Source organism: Camelus dromedarius, chromosome 12, assembly GCF_036321535.1.
Source record: "Camelus dromedarius isolate mCamDro1 chromosome 12, mCamDro1.pat, whole genome shotgun sequence".
Taxonomy (NCBI): domain Eukaryota; kingdom Metazoa; phylum Chordata; class Mammalia; order Artiodactyla; family Camelidae; genus Camelus; species Camelus dromedarius.
The window spans coordinates 46,722,233-46,738,781 of record NC_087447.1 but is presented as its reverse complement, the minus strand read 5'-3'; the positions used below and the strand labels follow the sequence as shown (position 1 = coordinate 46,738,781).

The window sequence follows — 16,549 nt, the reverse complement described above, 5'->3', positions numbered from 1 at the left end:
TTTGTGTATTGTAAGAAGCAACAGTTGCCCTTGGAAAGCAGTAAGGATAGTGTTAGAACTATACAGAGTATAGTGCAGGACGATACGCCCCTAAACAAAACACAAATGCCTTTCTCTCCATACAACTTCTGCATCTGCACCAAATAATCTTGTTTTTTTAAAAACGGGCCCCACCTAACATATTTTTAAGAGTACGTTTCCTTTGGCATCTTTATTATCAGATGCCTTTAGAGGGATATTTGCTAGAAGTTGACTCAACTTAGAAGAAGATACATGAGTAGCTGAACTTTATGGCTTTCTTGTAAAACAGCATTTTTTACAGTACCTAGTGAACGGGATTTTGATGAGTGAGTTGCTGAAATGGGGAGCCTGGGAGAACAGATTTCTTGAGAAGTATCTGCTTTAGAAGGAAGGCGACTGAAGCGTTGATCCATGACCATATCTACATCTTCTTCATCAGCAAGCAAAGATGCTTTCATGATCTAAAAAGGTAATACTTATAGAATGAATATGCTCCCCAAATGCAAAGGCCATAAAAGAAAAATACAGTTTACAACAACCAATAAAAAGTTCTGTCTCAGGCTGTGTCCAGAGCTAGTATAAAATTGTGTGACTGACTCCATTACACTATGTGTGCCTGGAGGATAGAAGTTATATAAAACTCCTCTCCTTTGTATATGCAGTCTCACCAGAGCCTGGCACACAGCATTACTCACATGTTTGCTCAATGAATTAATTTCAAAGTCAAATAGAAGACAAAGGCTATATTCATAATGTGACAAAAGGCATAAGCAGGAGCAAGTGGAGACAGAGCTTAAAGAAACTTGTATCTATGTTTTTTTTTTTTTTAACTTTTGTGGAGCACTTTCTAGAGCCTCAAAACCACTCTGAAGTAAATGAACTATAAAATGAATATTTTATAGAGAAACATCAGTGCTCACACATATTAAATGACTTGCCCAAAAGTCACATAGTAATGGTTACAAAACTGAAGTTAGAATCTAGGTCTTCTGAATCTCCATATAGCCTTCCCTCCACAAACAGGAAAATGATGCCCAAACATGGGCCACATTCCTGTTTCTTCTCATTCCAATGACCACTCAATGCTCTTAAGTGATTAATGAAGGAAAAAACCTGATGTTATGAAAGGGAGATAAATATTAGTTTGGATTCCTGGTGTAGTAAGGATGGGTTAGGACTTCACCTGTAAGACATGTGGATTAATTCCCAGTGAAGATGCAATGTGTGTTGAGGCGGACACAGGTTCCTGATCCTCAGGCACGCTCTCTTCTAACATGGAATCCAAAACTGGCTCCTGGGTGATATCTACCATGTCACTGTCCAGTTCCACAACCCTCCCTAACTGCTCCACCTCTGGGCTCTGGCTCTGTAGATAGCAGAAAGATTAGGGAAGCAGCATTAAATTACACCAAATAGACATAGAGCTTCTAGACCATATTAAGTTTATTTAGAATAAAACAGTATTAGATTCTGCCCATTCTATTATAATGTGAGGTAACAAATTTGCTAATGAGGATTTAATAACAATTACTCCAAAGTTCTTCTATTAGTACTTAGGATCTAAATGAGGATTCATGGAATCACCCTTCTGCAATGTTATGGTCTGCTGTCTGCAATCTATGCCAGCACTCACCCTGAACAAATGGTAGCCTTCAAATAAAGATTATGCTTTCCCTGATTTAGCTAGCAACTGTAATTTTCTGATTCACACAGGGTTATCCTGCCCTTACACTGCCTGTAGCCAGAAATCAATAGGCCAAGAGAATAAAAGGGACAAGTATCAAAGTCTTCAGTAACTTTGCATTTTCTTAAAGAAAACATTTAGAAATAAAATTTCTAGTTAACACACACAACTTTGACCTTGGAATTTATCTTTTGAGTGACTGAATCCTAAGGTTAACTGGGTTCTACCTGCACAGTACCATGTCAGATGAGGAATGTCTACTCTAATTTCCCAAAGGAAACACAAAATAACATGAGGAACATTTTCAATCCGGGAATAATTCATTTATGTTTAAATGTGTCAAGAGTTATATTCACATTTATTAAGCAGTTTTAAAGATACAGCCATGATTAACAGTATGGTTTAAAAAGGTAAATACAAAGCTGAAACACACTGTAAAATTAATTGGCTCAGAACATTTCATTAAATATATCCTAAAGTCACATACGACTTGGTAAAATGTTAACAAGGGGCTAAACCAATTTATGAAACATCCTCATCTAAGAGTTCTACCAGTTATCTTTCTTATATCATCTGTAGATTGCTAAACCCCTACAATTTTTTGGTTTATCTTTCACAAGTGGCCTATTTCATGCAAAATTTCAAAAGGATGCTATTATACAACAGATGGTTTAAAAAAAGTTTCATGACTTCTTTGGACCAAGAAACAATTAGTGTAACTGTTAAAAACTTATTTTCAAAGGTATATCTATTACTCCTCTGCATCCCTTCAACAAATATCCTCACTAAAAAAATGATTACTCCCATCTATAACCATACCAAAAAAACCCCCCAAAAAACTGGGGTGTTGGATACAGTGAATTGCCACTTTAGTCGTGAACATTCCCCAAGGACTGCTCTAACAAAACTGGAGGCTAGGTAACAGTTAAAATGCAAAAATGGTACTTTTTAAAACTCCCCAGACTCTGTAAACTTGTCAGAATACCCTCTTCTGCTTGTTCCCATAATACTGTCTGTACTTATTTTACATAATGTACCATGACATATTATTTCTTGTAATATATATACACACACACATTTATGTGTGTGTGTATATATATATTTGTCCTACCAGATTGTGAAGGCTTGAAAGCAGAGATTATAACCTACTATTTTATGTATCTAACACCAAGTAGTGTTAAATCCAATATTAATCAAAACACTTTATTTCTACTGCCTAATGCAGTGCTTGCTATAAGGTAGAAAATGCGACTAATAACTATAAAAGGATAAAGAGTGATTATAGGTGGGAAGAAAGGAAGAAGGGGGAGGATGGCTCCAATTTTTTATACTATTCAACAAACGAGTAATAGTAACAGCAAGACATGCTCACTTAGAACGTTTTGGCAAAGTGGGAGGATTTCATCAAATAACTAGATCAGAGTCCTATGGGACTCAGCCTATCTTGAAGAATGCCAAGGATCAAGATTTTATTTGCTTTACCCTTATGCGTAGACTTCAAACCTAATAGGCTAATATCGTCGAATAAGTGAACAGGGGAAAAGAATTACTATGAAACTATGAGGTCCAGGCAAAATCCTAGAACCCCCGTGTGTGAATTTTAAGTATATCTAAGTAATTGCAATAAACTACCCCAAAAGAGGTTACTTTTAAAGAAATCTTGGGAGAGCAGGTGCTTCTTCAAAGCCAGTCCTAGAAAGAAAAGTAGACTAATAAAAAATTGGTGACTCAGAAGAAATTAAGGAAGGAAAGAAGGAAAAAGAAAAGAAGTCCATTACAAATACTAAGTACACAGACACTATTTGTAAAATGACTGTCTCTTTAGATACATGGAAGGTCAGGTTTCAGTACTGAAACATTAATGTTTTTGGAAATCTCGATTCTCTAACTCATATAACAAAATCCTAAAGATAAAATATCTCTTAATCCAATAAAGTAATTCAAATAAGTAAAGTATATCAAGATACCCTTATTCAATGAAGGGTGAATACCCAGTCCAAGGTCAAACCGATGTTTAAATAATTCGTATTGTCCTCCCAGCCAAACAGCTTAATCCAGTATAACTACTACTATTGCCTGCCTCCAAAACAACCTGTTTTCTAAGTGCAAAGAATGTTTTATGTTCATTTTGCTGGAAAATCAGCACTGTCAACAATATTGTGTTCAAGGGAAATTCCATAACAGGGTTTCAAAGGCCCACAAGAATGTGCATGTTTATACACAAACATTCATGGATATTACTGCAGGAGGAATATGACTCAATAACATGAATATATGAAGCAAAAGGACTTTGTGGCTATAGAATTATTTTATATATATGTAATATATAAAAACTAGATAAAATATGAATGAAAATATATAGATTCACTGGATAAATTTAGATAGCTGCCACTTTATCTTTTTTTAAAATGTAAACAAAAGATAAAGTGGAATTTTATTCTAAACCCTAATCACTTTTTTCCTTTAAAAAACTTTTTTTTGAAGTACAACTATAAAAAATTTATTTGAATGCACTCATCAAGTGAACAATTATTGAATGCGCTCATCAAGTGACTTGCTAAGTTTCTGAGCAAGTCAACTCGTTTGCTTTGACTGTACTGAACACAAGTCACATTTCAGAATAAGGCTGAGAGGAAAAAGCAACGTGTCTCTCTACCTCAATGCCAAAGATCTGACAAACAGTTCTGAACCCTGGGTGTGTATCTCAATCACCTGACCCTGAGCCTCATGCTAAATCTATAGAATCAAAGCTCACCAAGGTACTGAGGCAGTCAGCTGAAAACTAAGTCTCAGATGAGCATTTTGGAACAAATGTTCTAACTACCAAACAAATGTTTGCAACCGCCTTAATTCATCTGTGTGATGAAGGTTTTTCTGCCAACATTTTCCCTAACTTAAAAGGCATAAGAGATTACATAAAAATTTAGTTACCTTTCTGTTTTCTGTTTGCTTAGATTTACTTGCTTCTTTAGGAGCAAAGCAAGGCTTAAGAATGAAATGCAAAGAGGGGACTGAGGAAATTATATAAAAGGTAGTAGAATAAATGTAACCATTAAACAAAACCAGTTTCCTAGCCTCAAAGAATCCCCCCACCCTCAGAGAACCTGAGAGTGTGTACAGAGGGGAAAAAAAGCTACAACAGACTGAAGGACCACCACATCACAGAAATCAATCTCTTCAGGAGGCCAGGTGACAATGTGAAGACAGTCATCTTGATGCTTGGATGAGAAGACGATGCTGTTCCCAGTTTATTCAGATGGTTCAAGTATTTTCCTCATGCCAAGTAAAATGTAGGTCTCTGGTACTAATAACTAAAAACTGTGCAACCACTGGCATTTCCCACCCACCTCACACAGGTCACTGGGCATCACAGTTGAAGAGTTCTCCAGAATCACACATTACTGGTCTAACACATTAGCGTGAATATCTAAACAATCTACCCATTTCTCCCATTTCTGCTTCGTGCACCCAAAAGGTCAAAGACCACCAACTTCCTCTATCAAAGAGATACCTGAAAAAGATACCTATTCATTGTTCTCATTGCCCATCTTAATCCTTACCACCTCTTTTTCCTAGACCTTGTTCTGAAATTTTTTGGTGCTCAACTTTTCAAAAGAACTCTCACCTAGTGTAGTGCCATCATAGAAATTTACAGATACCTCTTACTATTTGTATTCAGGGAATTAAAGAGCCTAAAACCACTGATGTGATATCAACAGTACATAAATTTTCTGTCTGTCCACAGAGAAGCTTTTCTTTTCCAGCTGTATATTTAGGATCCTACGTACTACTTTTATTGGCAGAAATGAAGGCTAACTCTTATCTTAGAAATACATGTAAACGTAAGATTAAAAAACACTTTGGAAAGAGAATTTATACAAAGTATATGAGTCAGACAAAATGAATATGGGTAACTGGAAACTCAAGTCCATTTATAGCCATTTCTTAAATTCAGAAGAGATTTCTTGGGGCTATTCGAAATGCTACAAATAGTATAAAGATAAGTCAGCATATGTCCCATTTCCCACTTATTGGACCCCCCCCCACGCGCAAATATGAACATACGTACACAACAATCTGCAGACAGTGCCTCCCAAGAAATTATTTAATAAATCATAAAAATCGCACATTTTAGCAGCCATAAGAATTGTAGCGTGGAAAATTCCAAAGGTCCTGCTTTTAGCAGCTGAGAGGTAGAGGATGCTTTACAAAGAAATTCTGTATCAAGTTCTCTTCTTTGAGGGAGTATGGCAGCAAAGAAAAAAAATTTTTTTATAACTTGACTGAATATAAACAACATCCAAATGAAAGTAAAACTCTTTACGTGTTGGCAAAAAAACTACCTGATATTTAAAATACAAACCTTTCCTTACAAGGACAAAAGGCATATACTGGCTTAACAATACTGAAAAAGAGTATGATACAAGTAACTGCAATAAACAATGCAGCCCCTACTCTCTCCAAGCCAAGTAATTCATTTGTATTCTAAAGCTTTATGTATTTTCATAAAGATTATGTATTGTTAAAATACAAATATCAAGAGATTACCTGAAGTATAAGTGAACAACTTGAGAAAAATGGAGTTTAAAAACCCTCGCAGAAAGCTAATTGAACTTTTTAAAAATCCACAGAGGTAAAGAATAAGAATAAACTGCACATTAGATGGTCAACAAAAGTAGGATTTACTTGGCATCAACCTACACAAGCAAAATACTATCTTAAGTTGATCACTGAGCAGAGAATTCAGAAGTCCAAATGAAAGAGAGGGAGATGTTTAAGAATGACAATCTGTAGAAGCAATGATCCAAACAGCAAGAGAATTCTTTAAATCTCTCAAGTAAAAAACAGATGCCAGTACCACCTTAAGCCCTCCTTTGTACTTGTCTCAATATGATTGCCAATACATTTGTACTCTTCAAAGTTCCAGGTGTCACATAACAGCTTTGTACTAGCTGAATGACTTGCTTTCAACTTCTGTATCATGGATTCCATTCAAATTCATTGTCCTGTCTCTACCTGGGGTGGAGGTGCTGGTTTGCCATTAAGAGCCATCTGGAATGGGGTGGCCTGGCCTGCAGGAGGCAAAGGGGCAGTCTTCAACTTCTTTGTACTAGTTTTGGATGGCCGTTCCTCCTCCTCTTCATCAGAATCCTGAAGGCCATACTTAGAAAAATGGGAGACCTAAGGAAGAGAAGAATCCAACAAAATCAATTTTAACACTATTACATTCAGAAGGGTTTCCACAATGCTTGCCCTTGCAACCTTGCAGAATTAGCTTTAAAAAAAAATCAAAATATTTAAAGCACAATGAATGTCATTTATCACACTTTACTGTTTTCCCAAGATTTAGATGTTTGGTACATGTAGTACTCATATAATTACTGAATATATTAATACAGGAAACTATATCCAAAAGAGCCCTTACTATTTTCGCATCTACATACTGTCTAGTTCTTCTCTACATACACAAAGGCCTTCAACAGGCTAAATAATCCAACTGGCCTAGAAGAGAGAGTCCACTGTACTAAACTATCAAGGAAAGAAGTCAACATCTACATCCCCAAAATCTTTAAAAGAATAACAATTATTTAGGAAGAGCTGATCTATCAAGAGACAAAAATTCTGCCTAATGTCCCTAATGATGCCACAAATTAGAAAAACCACACTGTAGAGGTGTATCTAAATGGTCACAAGATAGGGTGCAGGATTTGAATCATCAGCCCATAAAGTTTGTAACTGCTCCCTTACTGCTCTGGGGTTTAACAACATGTGTAATTTTGAGCATATTATTATGTGTCTCTGTATCTATTTTCTAATTTGTAAAAACAGAATTTGAGAGGATCCCTTCTAACATAGTTTATAACTATAGTTTATAAGAACTAGGCTTATAACTTCTATACACTATATACTGTTTATAATGTCTAACTACAGTTTATAAGAACTAGGTTAAGTGACTATACCTTAAACACCCAAGAACCTGTTTCAGGACGGTACTCTTTGAACTGAGCTCCTTGTTTCCTTGAAACTGCTTCCAATCTTCCCTCATAGTTGATATCAGCAAGTCGATCTGGGCTCTTTATTAAACATCGAGATGTTTTATCTGTTGGCCAAACTCCATCCAATGTAACTTCAGCCTTCCTATAATAAACAACCGAGTGAAGTGTAAATGTTTCATATTTAGGACCAGAAAGCCAAGTAACATCTATATAAATAGCAAATAAAGCTAACTGTGTTACTTTGGAATTATTCTGCAGGTGTTTCATAAACTTGAGTCTTGCCTCCCAAGGTAGACTGGCTTAAGAGCAAGGAATTACCTCTACACCAACTAAGTATCTGATTCTAGAGTGTCAAACTCCTTTTATCTGATTTTAGTAACACTTAAGCTATATACAACCTTAACCAAGTCCAGTGCTTATGGACTTAAGATCTTAGTGAAGCTCTTAAAGTGCTATTGTAAATAACAACAATAGTAATAACAGTGGCAACTACTAACAATAAATGCCTGCAGAATGAGGTATGAGGAACATCACAGTATTAATCATTAAACAGTGAGTGTGAAGAGGACTATAATAATGGTAATGTGCTTCTTCTAAGAGCAATATTTGAAATCAAGGATATGTCCTATTCATTCTGTACACCTTGCATCTAGTACAATGACTAGCATATAATAGATGACTTTTTAAATATTATTTTATTGTAGCAAAGAAGTATGATAGAGGTTACCATTTAACCATTTCTAACTGTACCATTCAGTAGTATTAAACATATTCACATTGTTGTGTGAACAATCTCCAGAACTTCTTCATCTTGAAAAACCGAAACTCTACCCATTAAAAAACAACTCCCCATTTCTCTCTATGTCCAGCCACTGGCAACCACTATTCTACTTCCTGCTTCTATGAATCTGATCTCTAGATGCCTCAAATAAATTGAATCATATAGTATTTGTCTTTCTGCAACCGGCTTATTTCACTTAGCATAATATCCTACAGGTTCATCCAAGTTGTAGCATGTGTCAGAGTTCCTTCCTTTTTTAAGGCTAACATTCCATTGTGTGTATACCTCATGGCTACTATGAATAGTGCTGCTATGAATATGGGTATGTAAATATTTTTTCAAGCTCCTGCCTTTAATTCTTTTAGATATATACTCAGAAGTGGAATTGCTGGATCACCTTTAATTTTTTGAGGAACCATCATGCATACTCTTTTCCATAGTAGCTGTGCCACATTTTACATTCCCACCAACACACAAAGGCTCCAATTTCTCCACACTTTCACAAAAACACGTTACTTTTCTTTTATAGTAACCTCCTAAAGGGTGTGATAGCTCACTGTGGTTTAAATTTGCATTTCCCTAATTATTAGCAATGTTGAGCATCTTTTTTATTTTTACTATTTGTTGCCTATGCATTTAGAGTTGGGCCTAGGAAATCCTTGTTTAATATGTTGTGAAACTTCTCCAATGCCTTATTCTAAGAGTTTTATGGTTTTAAGTCTTATGTTTAGGTCTTTGATTCATTTAATTTTTATATACAGCATAAGGTAAGGGTCTAACTTCATTCTTCTTCACATGGATATTCAGTTTTTCCAAAAATATTTGTTGAAGAGATTGTTCTCTTCCCATCTCATGGTCTCGGCAAGCTTACAGAAAATCATTTAATCATATATGTGGCTATCTGTGGTACTGGTGAGATTCTGTATAAAATGAGGATGAATTTTTCTATTTCTGCAAGAAATGTAACTGGTCAGGGGGAAGTACAACTCAGTGGCAGAGCGTGTGCTTAGCATGTACAAGGTCCTGGGTTTAATCCCCAGTACCTCCATTAAAATAAATAAATAAAAACCTAACCCCCCCCAAAAAAGACTGACTAAATAAATAATTAATTAAAAAATCTTTTTTTTAAAAAAAGGACATGCAACTGGGATTTTGATAGGGATCGCATTACATCAGTAGATTGCTTTGGGTAAAACAGACATTCTAACAATTTTAAGCCTTTTAATCCATGAGCATGGGCTATCTTTCCATTTATTTGTCTTCCAATTTCTCTCAGCAATGTTTTATAGTTTTCAGTGTACAAGTCTTTTGCCTCCTTGGTTAACTTTATTCCTAAGTATTTTATTCTTTTTGACGTTACTGTAAGTCAAACTGCTTAACTTCCTTTTCAGATAATTCATTGCTAGTGTACAGAAACTCAACTGATTTTTTTGTGTTGATTTTACATCCTGCTACCTTGCTGAATTTGTTTATTAGCTATATGTCTTTTGTGGAATCTTCAGGCTTTCTATGCATAAGATTTTGTCATCAGTGAACAGAGATAATTTTACTTCTTTCTTTCCAATTTGAATGTCTTTTTTTTTTTTTATTTAATTGCTTTTGCTAGGACTTCCAGTATTATGTTGAATGGAGGAGGCAAAACTCAGCATCCTTGTCTTATTCCTGATTCCACAAGAAAAGCTTTCAGTCTTTCACTACTGAGTATGATATTCACTGTGGGTTTTTCAAATATGGCCTTTATTATGCTGAGGTAGTTTCCTTCTATCTCTGTTTTGTTCAGTGTTTTTATCATGAAAGAGTGTTGAACTTTGTTAAAAATGCTTTTCTGCATCAATTGAGATATCACATGGTTTTCTTCCTTCATTCTATAAATGTGGTTCCTTATATTCATCAATTTTTGTAGTTAAGCCATCTGTACATTCCAGAAATAAATCTGATTTGGTCATGGTGTATAATCCTTTCAATGTACTGCTGAATTCTATTTGCTAGTATTTTGTTGAGGGTGTTTACATCAATATTCAAAGATATTTGTCTGTAGTTCTGCTTTGGAATCAGGGTAATGCTTGATTCACAGAATTAGTTAGGAAGTGTTCCCTCCTCAATTTTTTGGAAGAGTCTGAAGAGAACTGACATGAATTCTTCTTTAAATGCTTGGCAGAATTCACCAGTGAAATAATCTGGTCCAGCATATGGGGTTGGGGAGCTGATTACTAACTCAATCTCCTTGTTAGTTATAGGGCTGTTCAGATTTTCTATCTCTTCATGACTCAATCTTGGTAAGTTGTGAACATAAATCATTTTAACTATGGCCCTTTAACCTGTGGAAAAAGATATTAGAAGCTACTATCTCATACTAAAATATAGAGAAAGAGTGAAGCATGGCCACAGCAGAAATAAGAAAATAAATACTATTAAAAAGTATTTTTGGAAACTAATAATTGGATCTGATAATATTATAAAAAAAGGAGTCAAAAAGGTCACAGTGTAGCATTTATCACTTATATTTTTAAACAAAAGTAGACAGACAATAATCATACACTGTACAGTAATTCAAAAAAGCTAAGCTGCAAAAAATTTATAACACAAATTTTTGCTAACAGAGAAAAAATTGTGATTTAGCTGATTATTTTCCAAATAGGTAAATAAATTCATACCTATTTAGTCCTTCACCCACAGGTGGTTTTTGGTTATCATCTAAATAGACAATCACTTCTTTCCTTCGGATATGCACAATATCATCTAAATTTAGATTTGTCAAATTCACTTCTCCTTCAAAATAGATTGAACCATAACCTATAAGGCAGAGTAAACAGTTAAAAACTTATCTTGTATAGAGGGCAAATATCTACTAGTAAGCAGTTTTAAACATTAATGAATGTTTTAAATCATCTAGCAACACTTTGAATGGGTTATTTCATCTAACATAAGTATTAGAAGGTGATATCAAATACAGTGTTAACCTGATTTAACATATGCATTTTCACAGCACTTGTGTTATCCTCAAAACAGCCTTTAAAAATCTCTTCCCAAGTATCTGTACTGCTGCTCAATAAACAACCCTTAGCCCCAGCCTGCAGCATGAATTAAAATACCCAAATCCTTCTTTTAGTGTTAAAATACAGCAAGACGAGATTTTTTTACCCAAGAAAATTAAATCCGTAATAACTTAATATGAAGTTGAACCTAAATATCACCCATCTCTTGTCAACAATTCAATTTTCTCACTTAGTATTTCTTGCTGTTTACAGTATTTTCTTTAATTGTTGAAAACTGCAGTAGGTCAAATACTTACGAAAGAATGTTACAAGGTTCTAGTCTTATTTTGTTACTTGTCAATCAGCATCTAGTCACGCCAAGGTGGGTCCAAATGTAGGCAAAACACAAATTCAGCTATCAAGAGCTTCCTTTACTTAACTACAGAAATAAGGTGTAGATCTCTGGCTTATCCACTAACTCACACTCACCTTTACGACCAATAGTGAAGTCAGAGACGATGCACTCTCCTTTATCATTGGTAATTTTAGCAAGGTCATCCATGGATGGAATAGTATAGTAACCAACCTTAGTGAGAACAATGCCTATGATAAAAGAAACAGAATATAGTATTAGTTGTGACTGTCCTTAATTAGAGAATATTCAGTAATATTCATTTCACTTTTTCCTTTTAAAAAATTTCCTACAAAAAGGATAATTTAAAAAACTACCTGAAATAATCGGAACTAAATTTTTATGTAAAGAGAAAATATACTGAAATAAAGCATTTTTCCAAACTGGTTTTCTAAGAAACACTACTCCCGGGGGAAACCATTTTTTTTTTTTAAAAAAAAAGCTTTCTGGTCAAATAACTTTGGGGAACATGCACAAGATAGTATATTACAGGTTATGAACCCCCCCCCAAAATCTATTTAACCTTACTTAATCCAGTGTTTCCAAGACTTAACTGATCACAGAATCCTTTACAAATGACACCCATAAACATACTGCACTATGAAAGGCATTCCATAGAATACATTTCTGCGAAAGACTTATTTTTTCTTTTATTTTACACATAGAAGATGCCCAAATCCAGGATTTTGTCTTATACAGTAATTCAGTGGTAGAGGTGGAACTAAAACTCCAAACCCAATACTTTGTTTTGTATCTTGTCTATAAACCTCTTGTATCTTTCAAATTTACATCTCCAAATTGAGAGCTAAAATCAAGATGAAAAGTCCTACATGAGAAAGTTCCACAGACAAATGGAAACCTAAAGGTCTATATTACCATTATTTTAAAAAGTATTAACTAGGTAGATTTCTGAAGAGATAAAAGAAAACATAGTACAGGTATGTTTGTTCAATCACTCCTTGTTCCATTTATAGGTAGACATCATGCTAACTCGCTCTCTGAGAGAGAAAGAGCTTAAGGCTAATATAAGATCAAATTTCAGCCTCCAGTAAGGCCCATTCATGGTTAACTTGCTTCTCTATGCACAAGGTTTTGAGGGCTGTAAAAGTAACCCTAGGAATGGAATTCTAAATTGGGAGGTAGTGAACAAGGTCAATGAGAAAACTAGAAAGACCAATATGTAGTATCATAATGAATTCATGTAAATGTATAAACACAAATATACTTGGGATTCTTAATGTGAAAGTATAAAGTTTTTCCTTAGGGCACCAAGTGACTAGAAGATATAAATGAAGGCAGTAAGATAATCAGATACAGAATCATTTCACAGACACATCAAAAAAAACTGTAAAATAACCTCAATGTTCACTAACAGAATGGAGAAACCAAATGTGTCACATTCATATAATGAAATACTACTCAGCAATAAAAAGAATGAACTGTCAGTAAGTATACAACATGGATAAAATTTCATAAAAATTAGAGTCAAAAAGAGTATGTATAACATGATTTCATTTATATGAAATTCAAGAATAGGCAAAACTGGGGGGAGGGTACAGCTCAGTGGTAGAGCGTGTGTTTAGCATGCATGAAGTCCTGAGTTCATTCCCCAGTACTGCCATTAAAATAAGTGAACCTAACTACCTCCTCTCCCTCCAAAAACAAAAACAAAAACAAAATTCAAAAAAAAAAAAAAAAAAAGAATAAGCAAAACTAATCTATGTGACAGAAACCAGGCTGTGGTTGGCTTCTGGAGACAGGGACACAAAGGAACTTTCCAGGATGAAAGAAATATTCTATCTCTTGATTAAGTACTGGATACTTGAGAATATATATGTCAAAATTCACTGAAATGCACATTTAAGATCTAGGCACCTCACTATATAAATTGCACCTCAGCTTTTAAAAATGGGGGGAGGGGAAATGACATTCATCAAAACCCAAATGAGACGTTAAATCAACACAGAAAAAAGGCAAACTTTAAGCATCTGATCAACATATTACAATTTTGCAGTTTATACTAGTTGTTTCATGGCTTAGTTGGGAAAAACTAATCAGTTCATTGTTGGGAGCAAAAAAAGAAAAGCACAAAACTGAGGTGATAATAAATAACCATAGCAACCACTAACACATGAATCCATATACTAGTCATTATGGTTTACATGCTTAATCTACTTGAATCTCAAAAACCTCATATGATAAGTAATTACTGCTATCATTTTAATTAAAAAAACAATAAGCAATCTATGTGAGATTATAAGGCTAGGAAAAGTTATGAGAATAGTCTCTGTGGCTATAAAATATGATATATTTAAATTATACCAGGATACTTAATAAAATGAGTATTAACTACACCAAAAGTACAAAATATGAATTACAAATCAACCAAAGCACCAGTGAAAAGTGTTTAAATGTTAACTTCCATAAAATGCAATAAAAAAGATTTAAAAGTTCAGAAAGCTGACTTCTACTATGTTGAAAACCTGTGACAAACAAGAGGTCACAAAAGACTGGTAAGAGATTACTCATGTGAGGATCTGAGTCTGACCTGCCGGATGCATATTGTAAGTATTTTCTATTTCTTCTCGGTCATCCTGCAGTGACTCCTCATGAAAAGAGGTCTCTTCACTGCTTCCTTCCAGCCCATTTCGCAAGGCAGCACGCATGTTTAATGCAACAATGGTGTCATCCACATTGTTGCTGCTGTTATGTTTATTTCCAGCACTCTCTGGGGTTTGAGGAATGGGTTTGGCAATAGGGTTAGTATAAAAACGTGACACAAGAGAATCATCATCTCCATCCTGCTGATGGTTCTCATCAACTGGTTTGCTCAGAAAACTGAATCTGAAAAGGGAGAAAATAAAAAATACCTTAGCCCCTTGTAATAGTAGTAGTAACAATGATAGCAGTCAACCATTACTAAGCCTTTACTAAGTATCTTGCACTGTTCTAGCTTATTCCATGTATTAAAAGTTCTTATAATAATCTTGTAAACAATAGGTTACTATCATTCTATTTTATAGAAAACTCAGACACAGAAAAATAACTTGTCAAAGGTCACAGAAAAATAATCACTATAAAATCTGGCTATAGATTCCATGCTTTTAACTGAAATATTTTCATGAATGAATGAATGAATGTGAGCATTCCAATTTTTAGTTGGGTGTGTGTGTGTGCGCGCTCTACTATGTGGGGGTCAAATCATCAGTGGTGAATTTCAAAATAAAAAACTGAATTTTTAGATTTTTAATAGCAAGGTATTAGAATTCAGCAAGGTATTGGAAAATGCTTCATTAATGAAAAATCAAAATTGTTATCCAAAGAGAAGAAAACAGGAGTGCAAGGACATACATACAAGGATTTTTCACTGAAGCATAATTCTAAATATAGGAATACCAAAATAATCTAAATGACCTCCACTAGAGGACTGACTGAATTATCTTACATTCACAATAGTTACAGCGTCATTAAAGATGGGGCAGATTATTCGTATCAATGTGGAAAGGTGTTTATAATAAAATAAGTGGAAATAAGCAGGTTACAGATTATATCATTCATGCATAATCTCTAAAAACCCTAAAAATATATACCAAATTATTAAAGATTAGTGTATACACCTGCACTTCTTCCTTTATGTATTTCTCTAATGGGTGTTTTTGGTTGTTGTTTAGTTGGTTACAACTACGTATCACATTAATAATGATCACAAACAAAATATCCCTTATTTTTAGGGGGGCAAGGGGTGTCATATGCATGCTAACCCTGTCCAAAATGACATACATGGATAACAAAACAGTTTTGCAGAACTAAATTAGAAAAACAATCATTTTAAGGGATAAAGTACTCAAGAAGCAAAAACATGACATAATTTCCAGGTGCTCATGTGCTGTAATACTTCTATGCAATATTCACCGAACTTCATAAATTTTCATAGCATGAGTCAGTTTTAAACTCAGAATCTCTTCAAAATGAGAACAGGGCTCTCTACCAGAAATAACCCAAAGCAGAATTGTTTACCTCTCTCCATTTTCTGGAAAATCAGACGGTGAAGCTAGATCTTCTGAATCACGATTAACAGGAGAGAAGAGATTGCTATTATTAAGGTTTTTCAAAACCAACTTCTTAATGCTCTTCCTATAATCAGAGACCAAAGGAAAAAAAGAACTCAGGCACACATAATTAGGTCACATACATTATCTTAAAACCTGGAGTCGAAAAGGGCACTCTTATTCAACTCACATACCTCTAAAACTGACCTAAGAAGTTCAATTCACAAACTTTTCCCATCAATACATAATCAGAACATAAAATCTCAAACATATTACACTGTAGTGTTTGGCAGAATAAGCGAAGCACATCAAAACCAAGTAAGGAAATCCCCTTGAAAACATTCTAACTTTTCTGAACTTCCTGAGCACTTTGCCCAGACACTAGTTTACTTATCACACTATGTTGTATATTTCAATTATTTCTCTACATGACTTTTCTCTCTTTAAGTATTTTTTCTTTTTTGGCAGTCAAGATTTATGTCTGCTCCTCCATAGAACTTGGTATGCTGCCTTGAAGGAAAATAGGAGAATAGGTATTTGTTGATTAAATGAGGAAGATTTCTTTAAAAAAAAAGAGTAGTAAAAAACTCTGGTATCTAATGATGCAAATGATCACAAATACCGGAAGTGT

At 34.5% G+C, this 16,549-nt stretch overlaps 1 protein-coding gene across 5 annotated transcripts in view; it reads right to left on the bottom strand.

The window, feature by feature from the left end:
• The window catches only part of NUP98 (nucleoporin 98 and 96 precursor), an 81,660-nt gene that overhangs the window by 17,696 nt on the left and 47,415 nt on the right, over positions 1–16,549 (bottom strand). For all 5 annotated transcript variants that reach the window (XM_031460198.2, XM_031460197.2, XM_031460200.2 and 2 more), the window contains 8 exons: positions 15,887–16,003; positions 14,418–14,713; positions 11,947–12,060; positions 11,137–11,275; positions 7,666–7,843; positions 6,722–6,886; positions 1,205–1,387; positions 326–482 (listed from right to left, as the gene is read on the bottom strand). In XM_031460198.2, the coding sequence (XP_031316058.1) occupies positions 326–482; positions 1,205–1,387; positions 6,722–6,886; positions 7,666–7,843; positions 11,137–11,275; positions 11,947–12,060; positions 14,418–14,713; positions 15,887–16,003 (1,349 nt within the window). The remainder of the gene's footprint in view (positions 1–325; positions 483–1,204; positions 1,388–6,721; positions 6,887–7,665; positions 7,844–11,136; positions 11,276–11,946; positions 12,061–14,417; positions 14,714–15,886; positions 16,004–16,549) is intronic.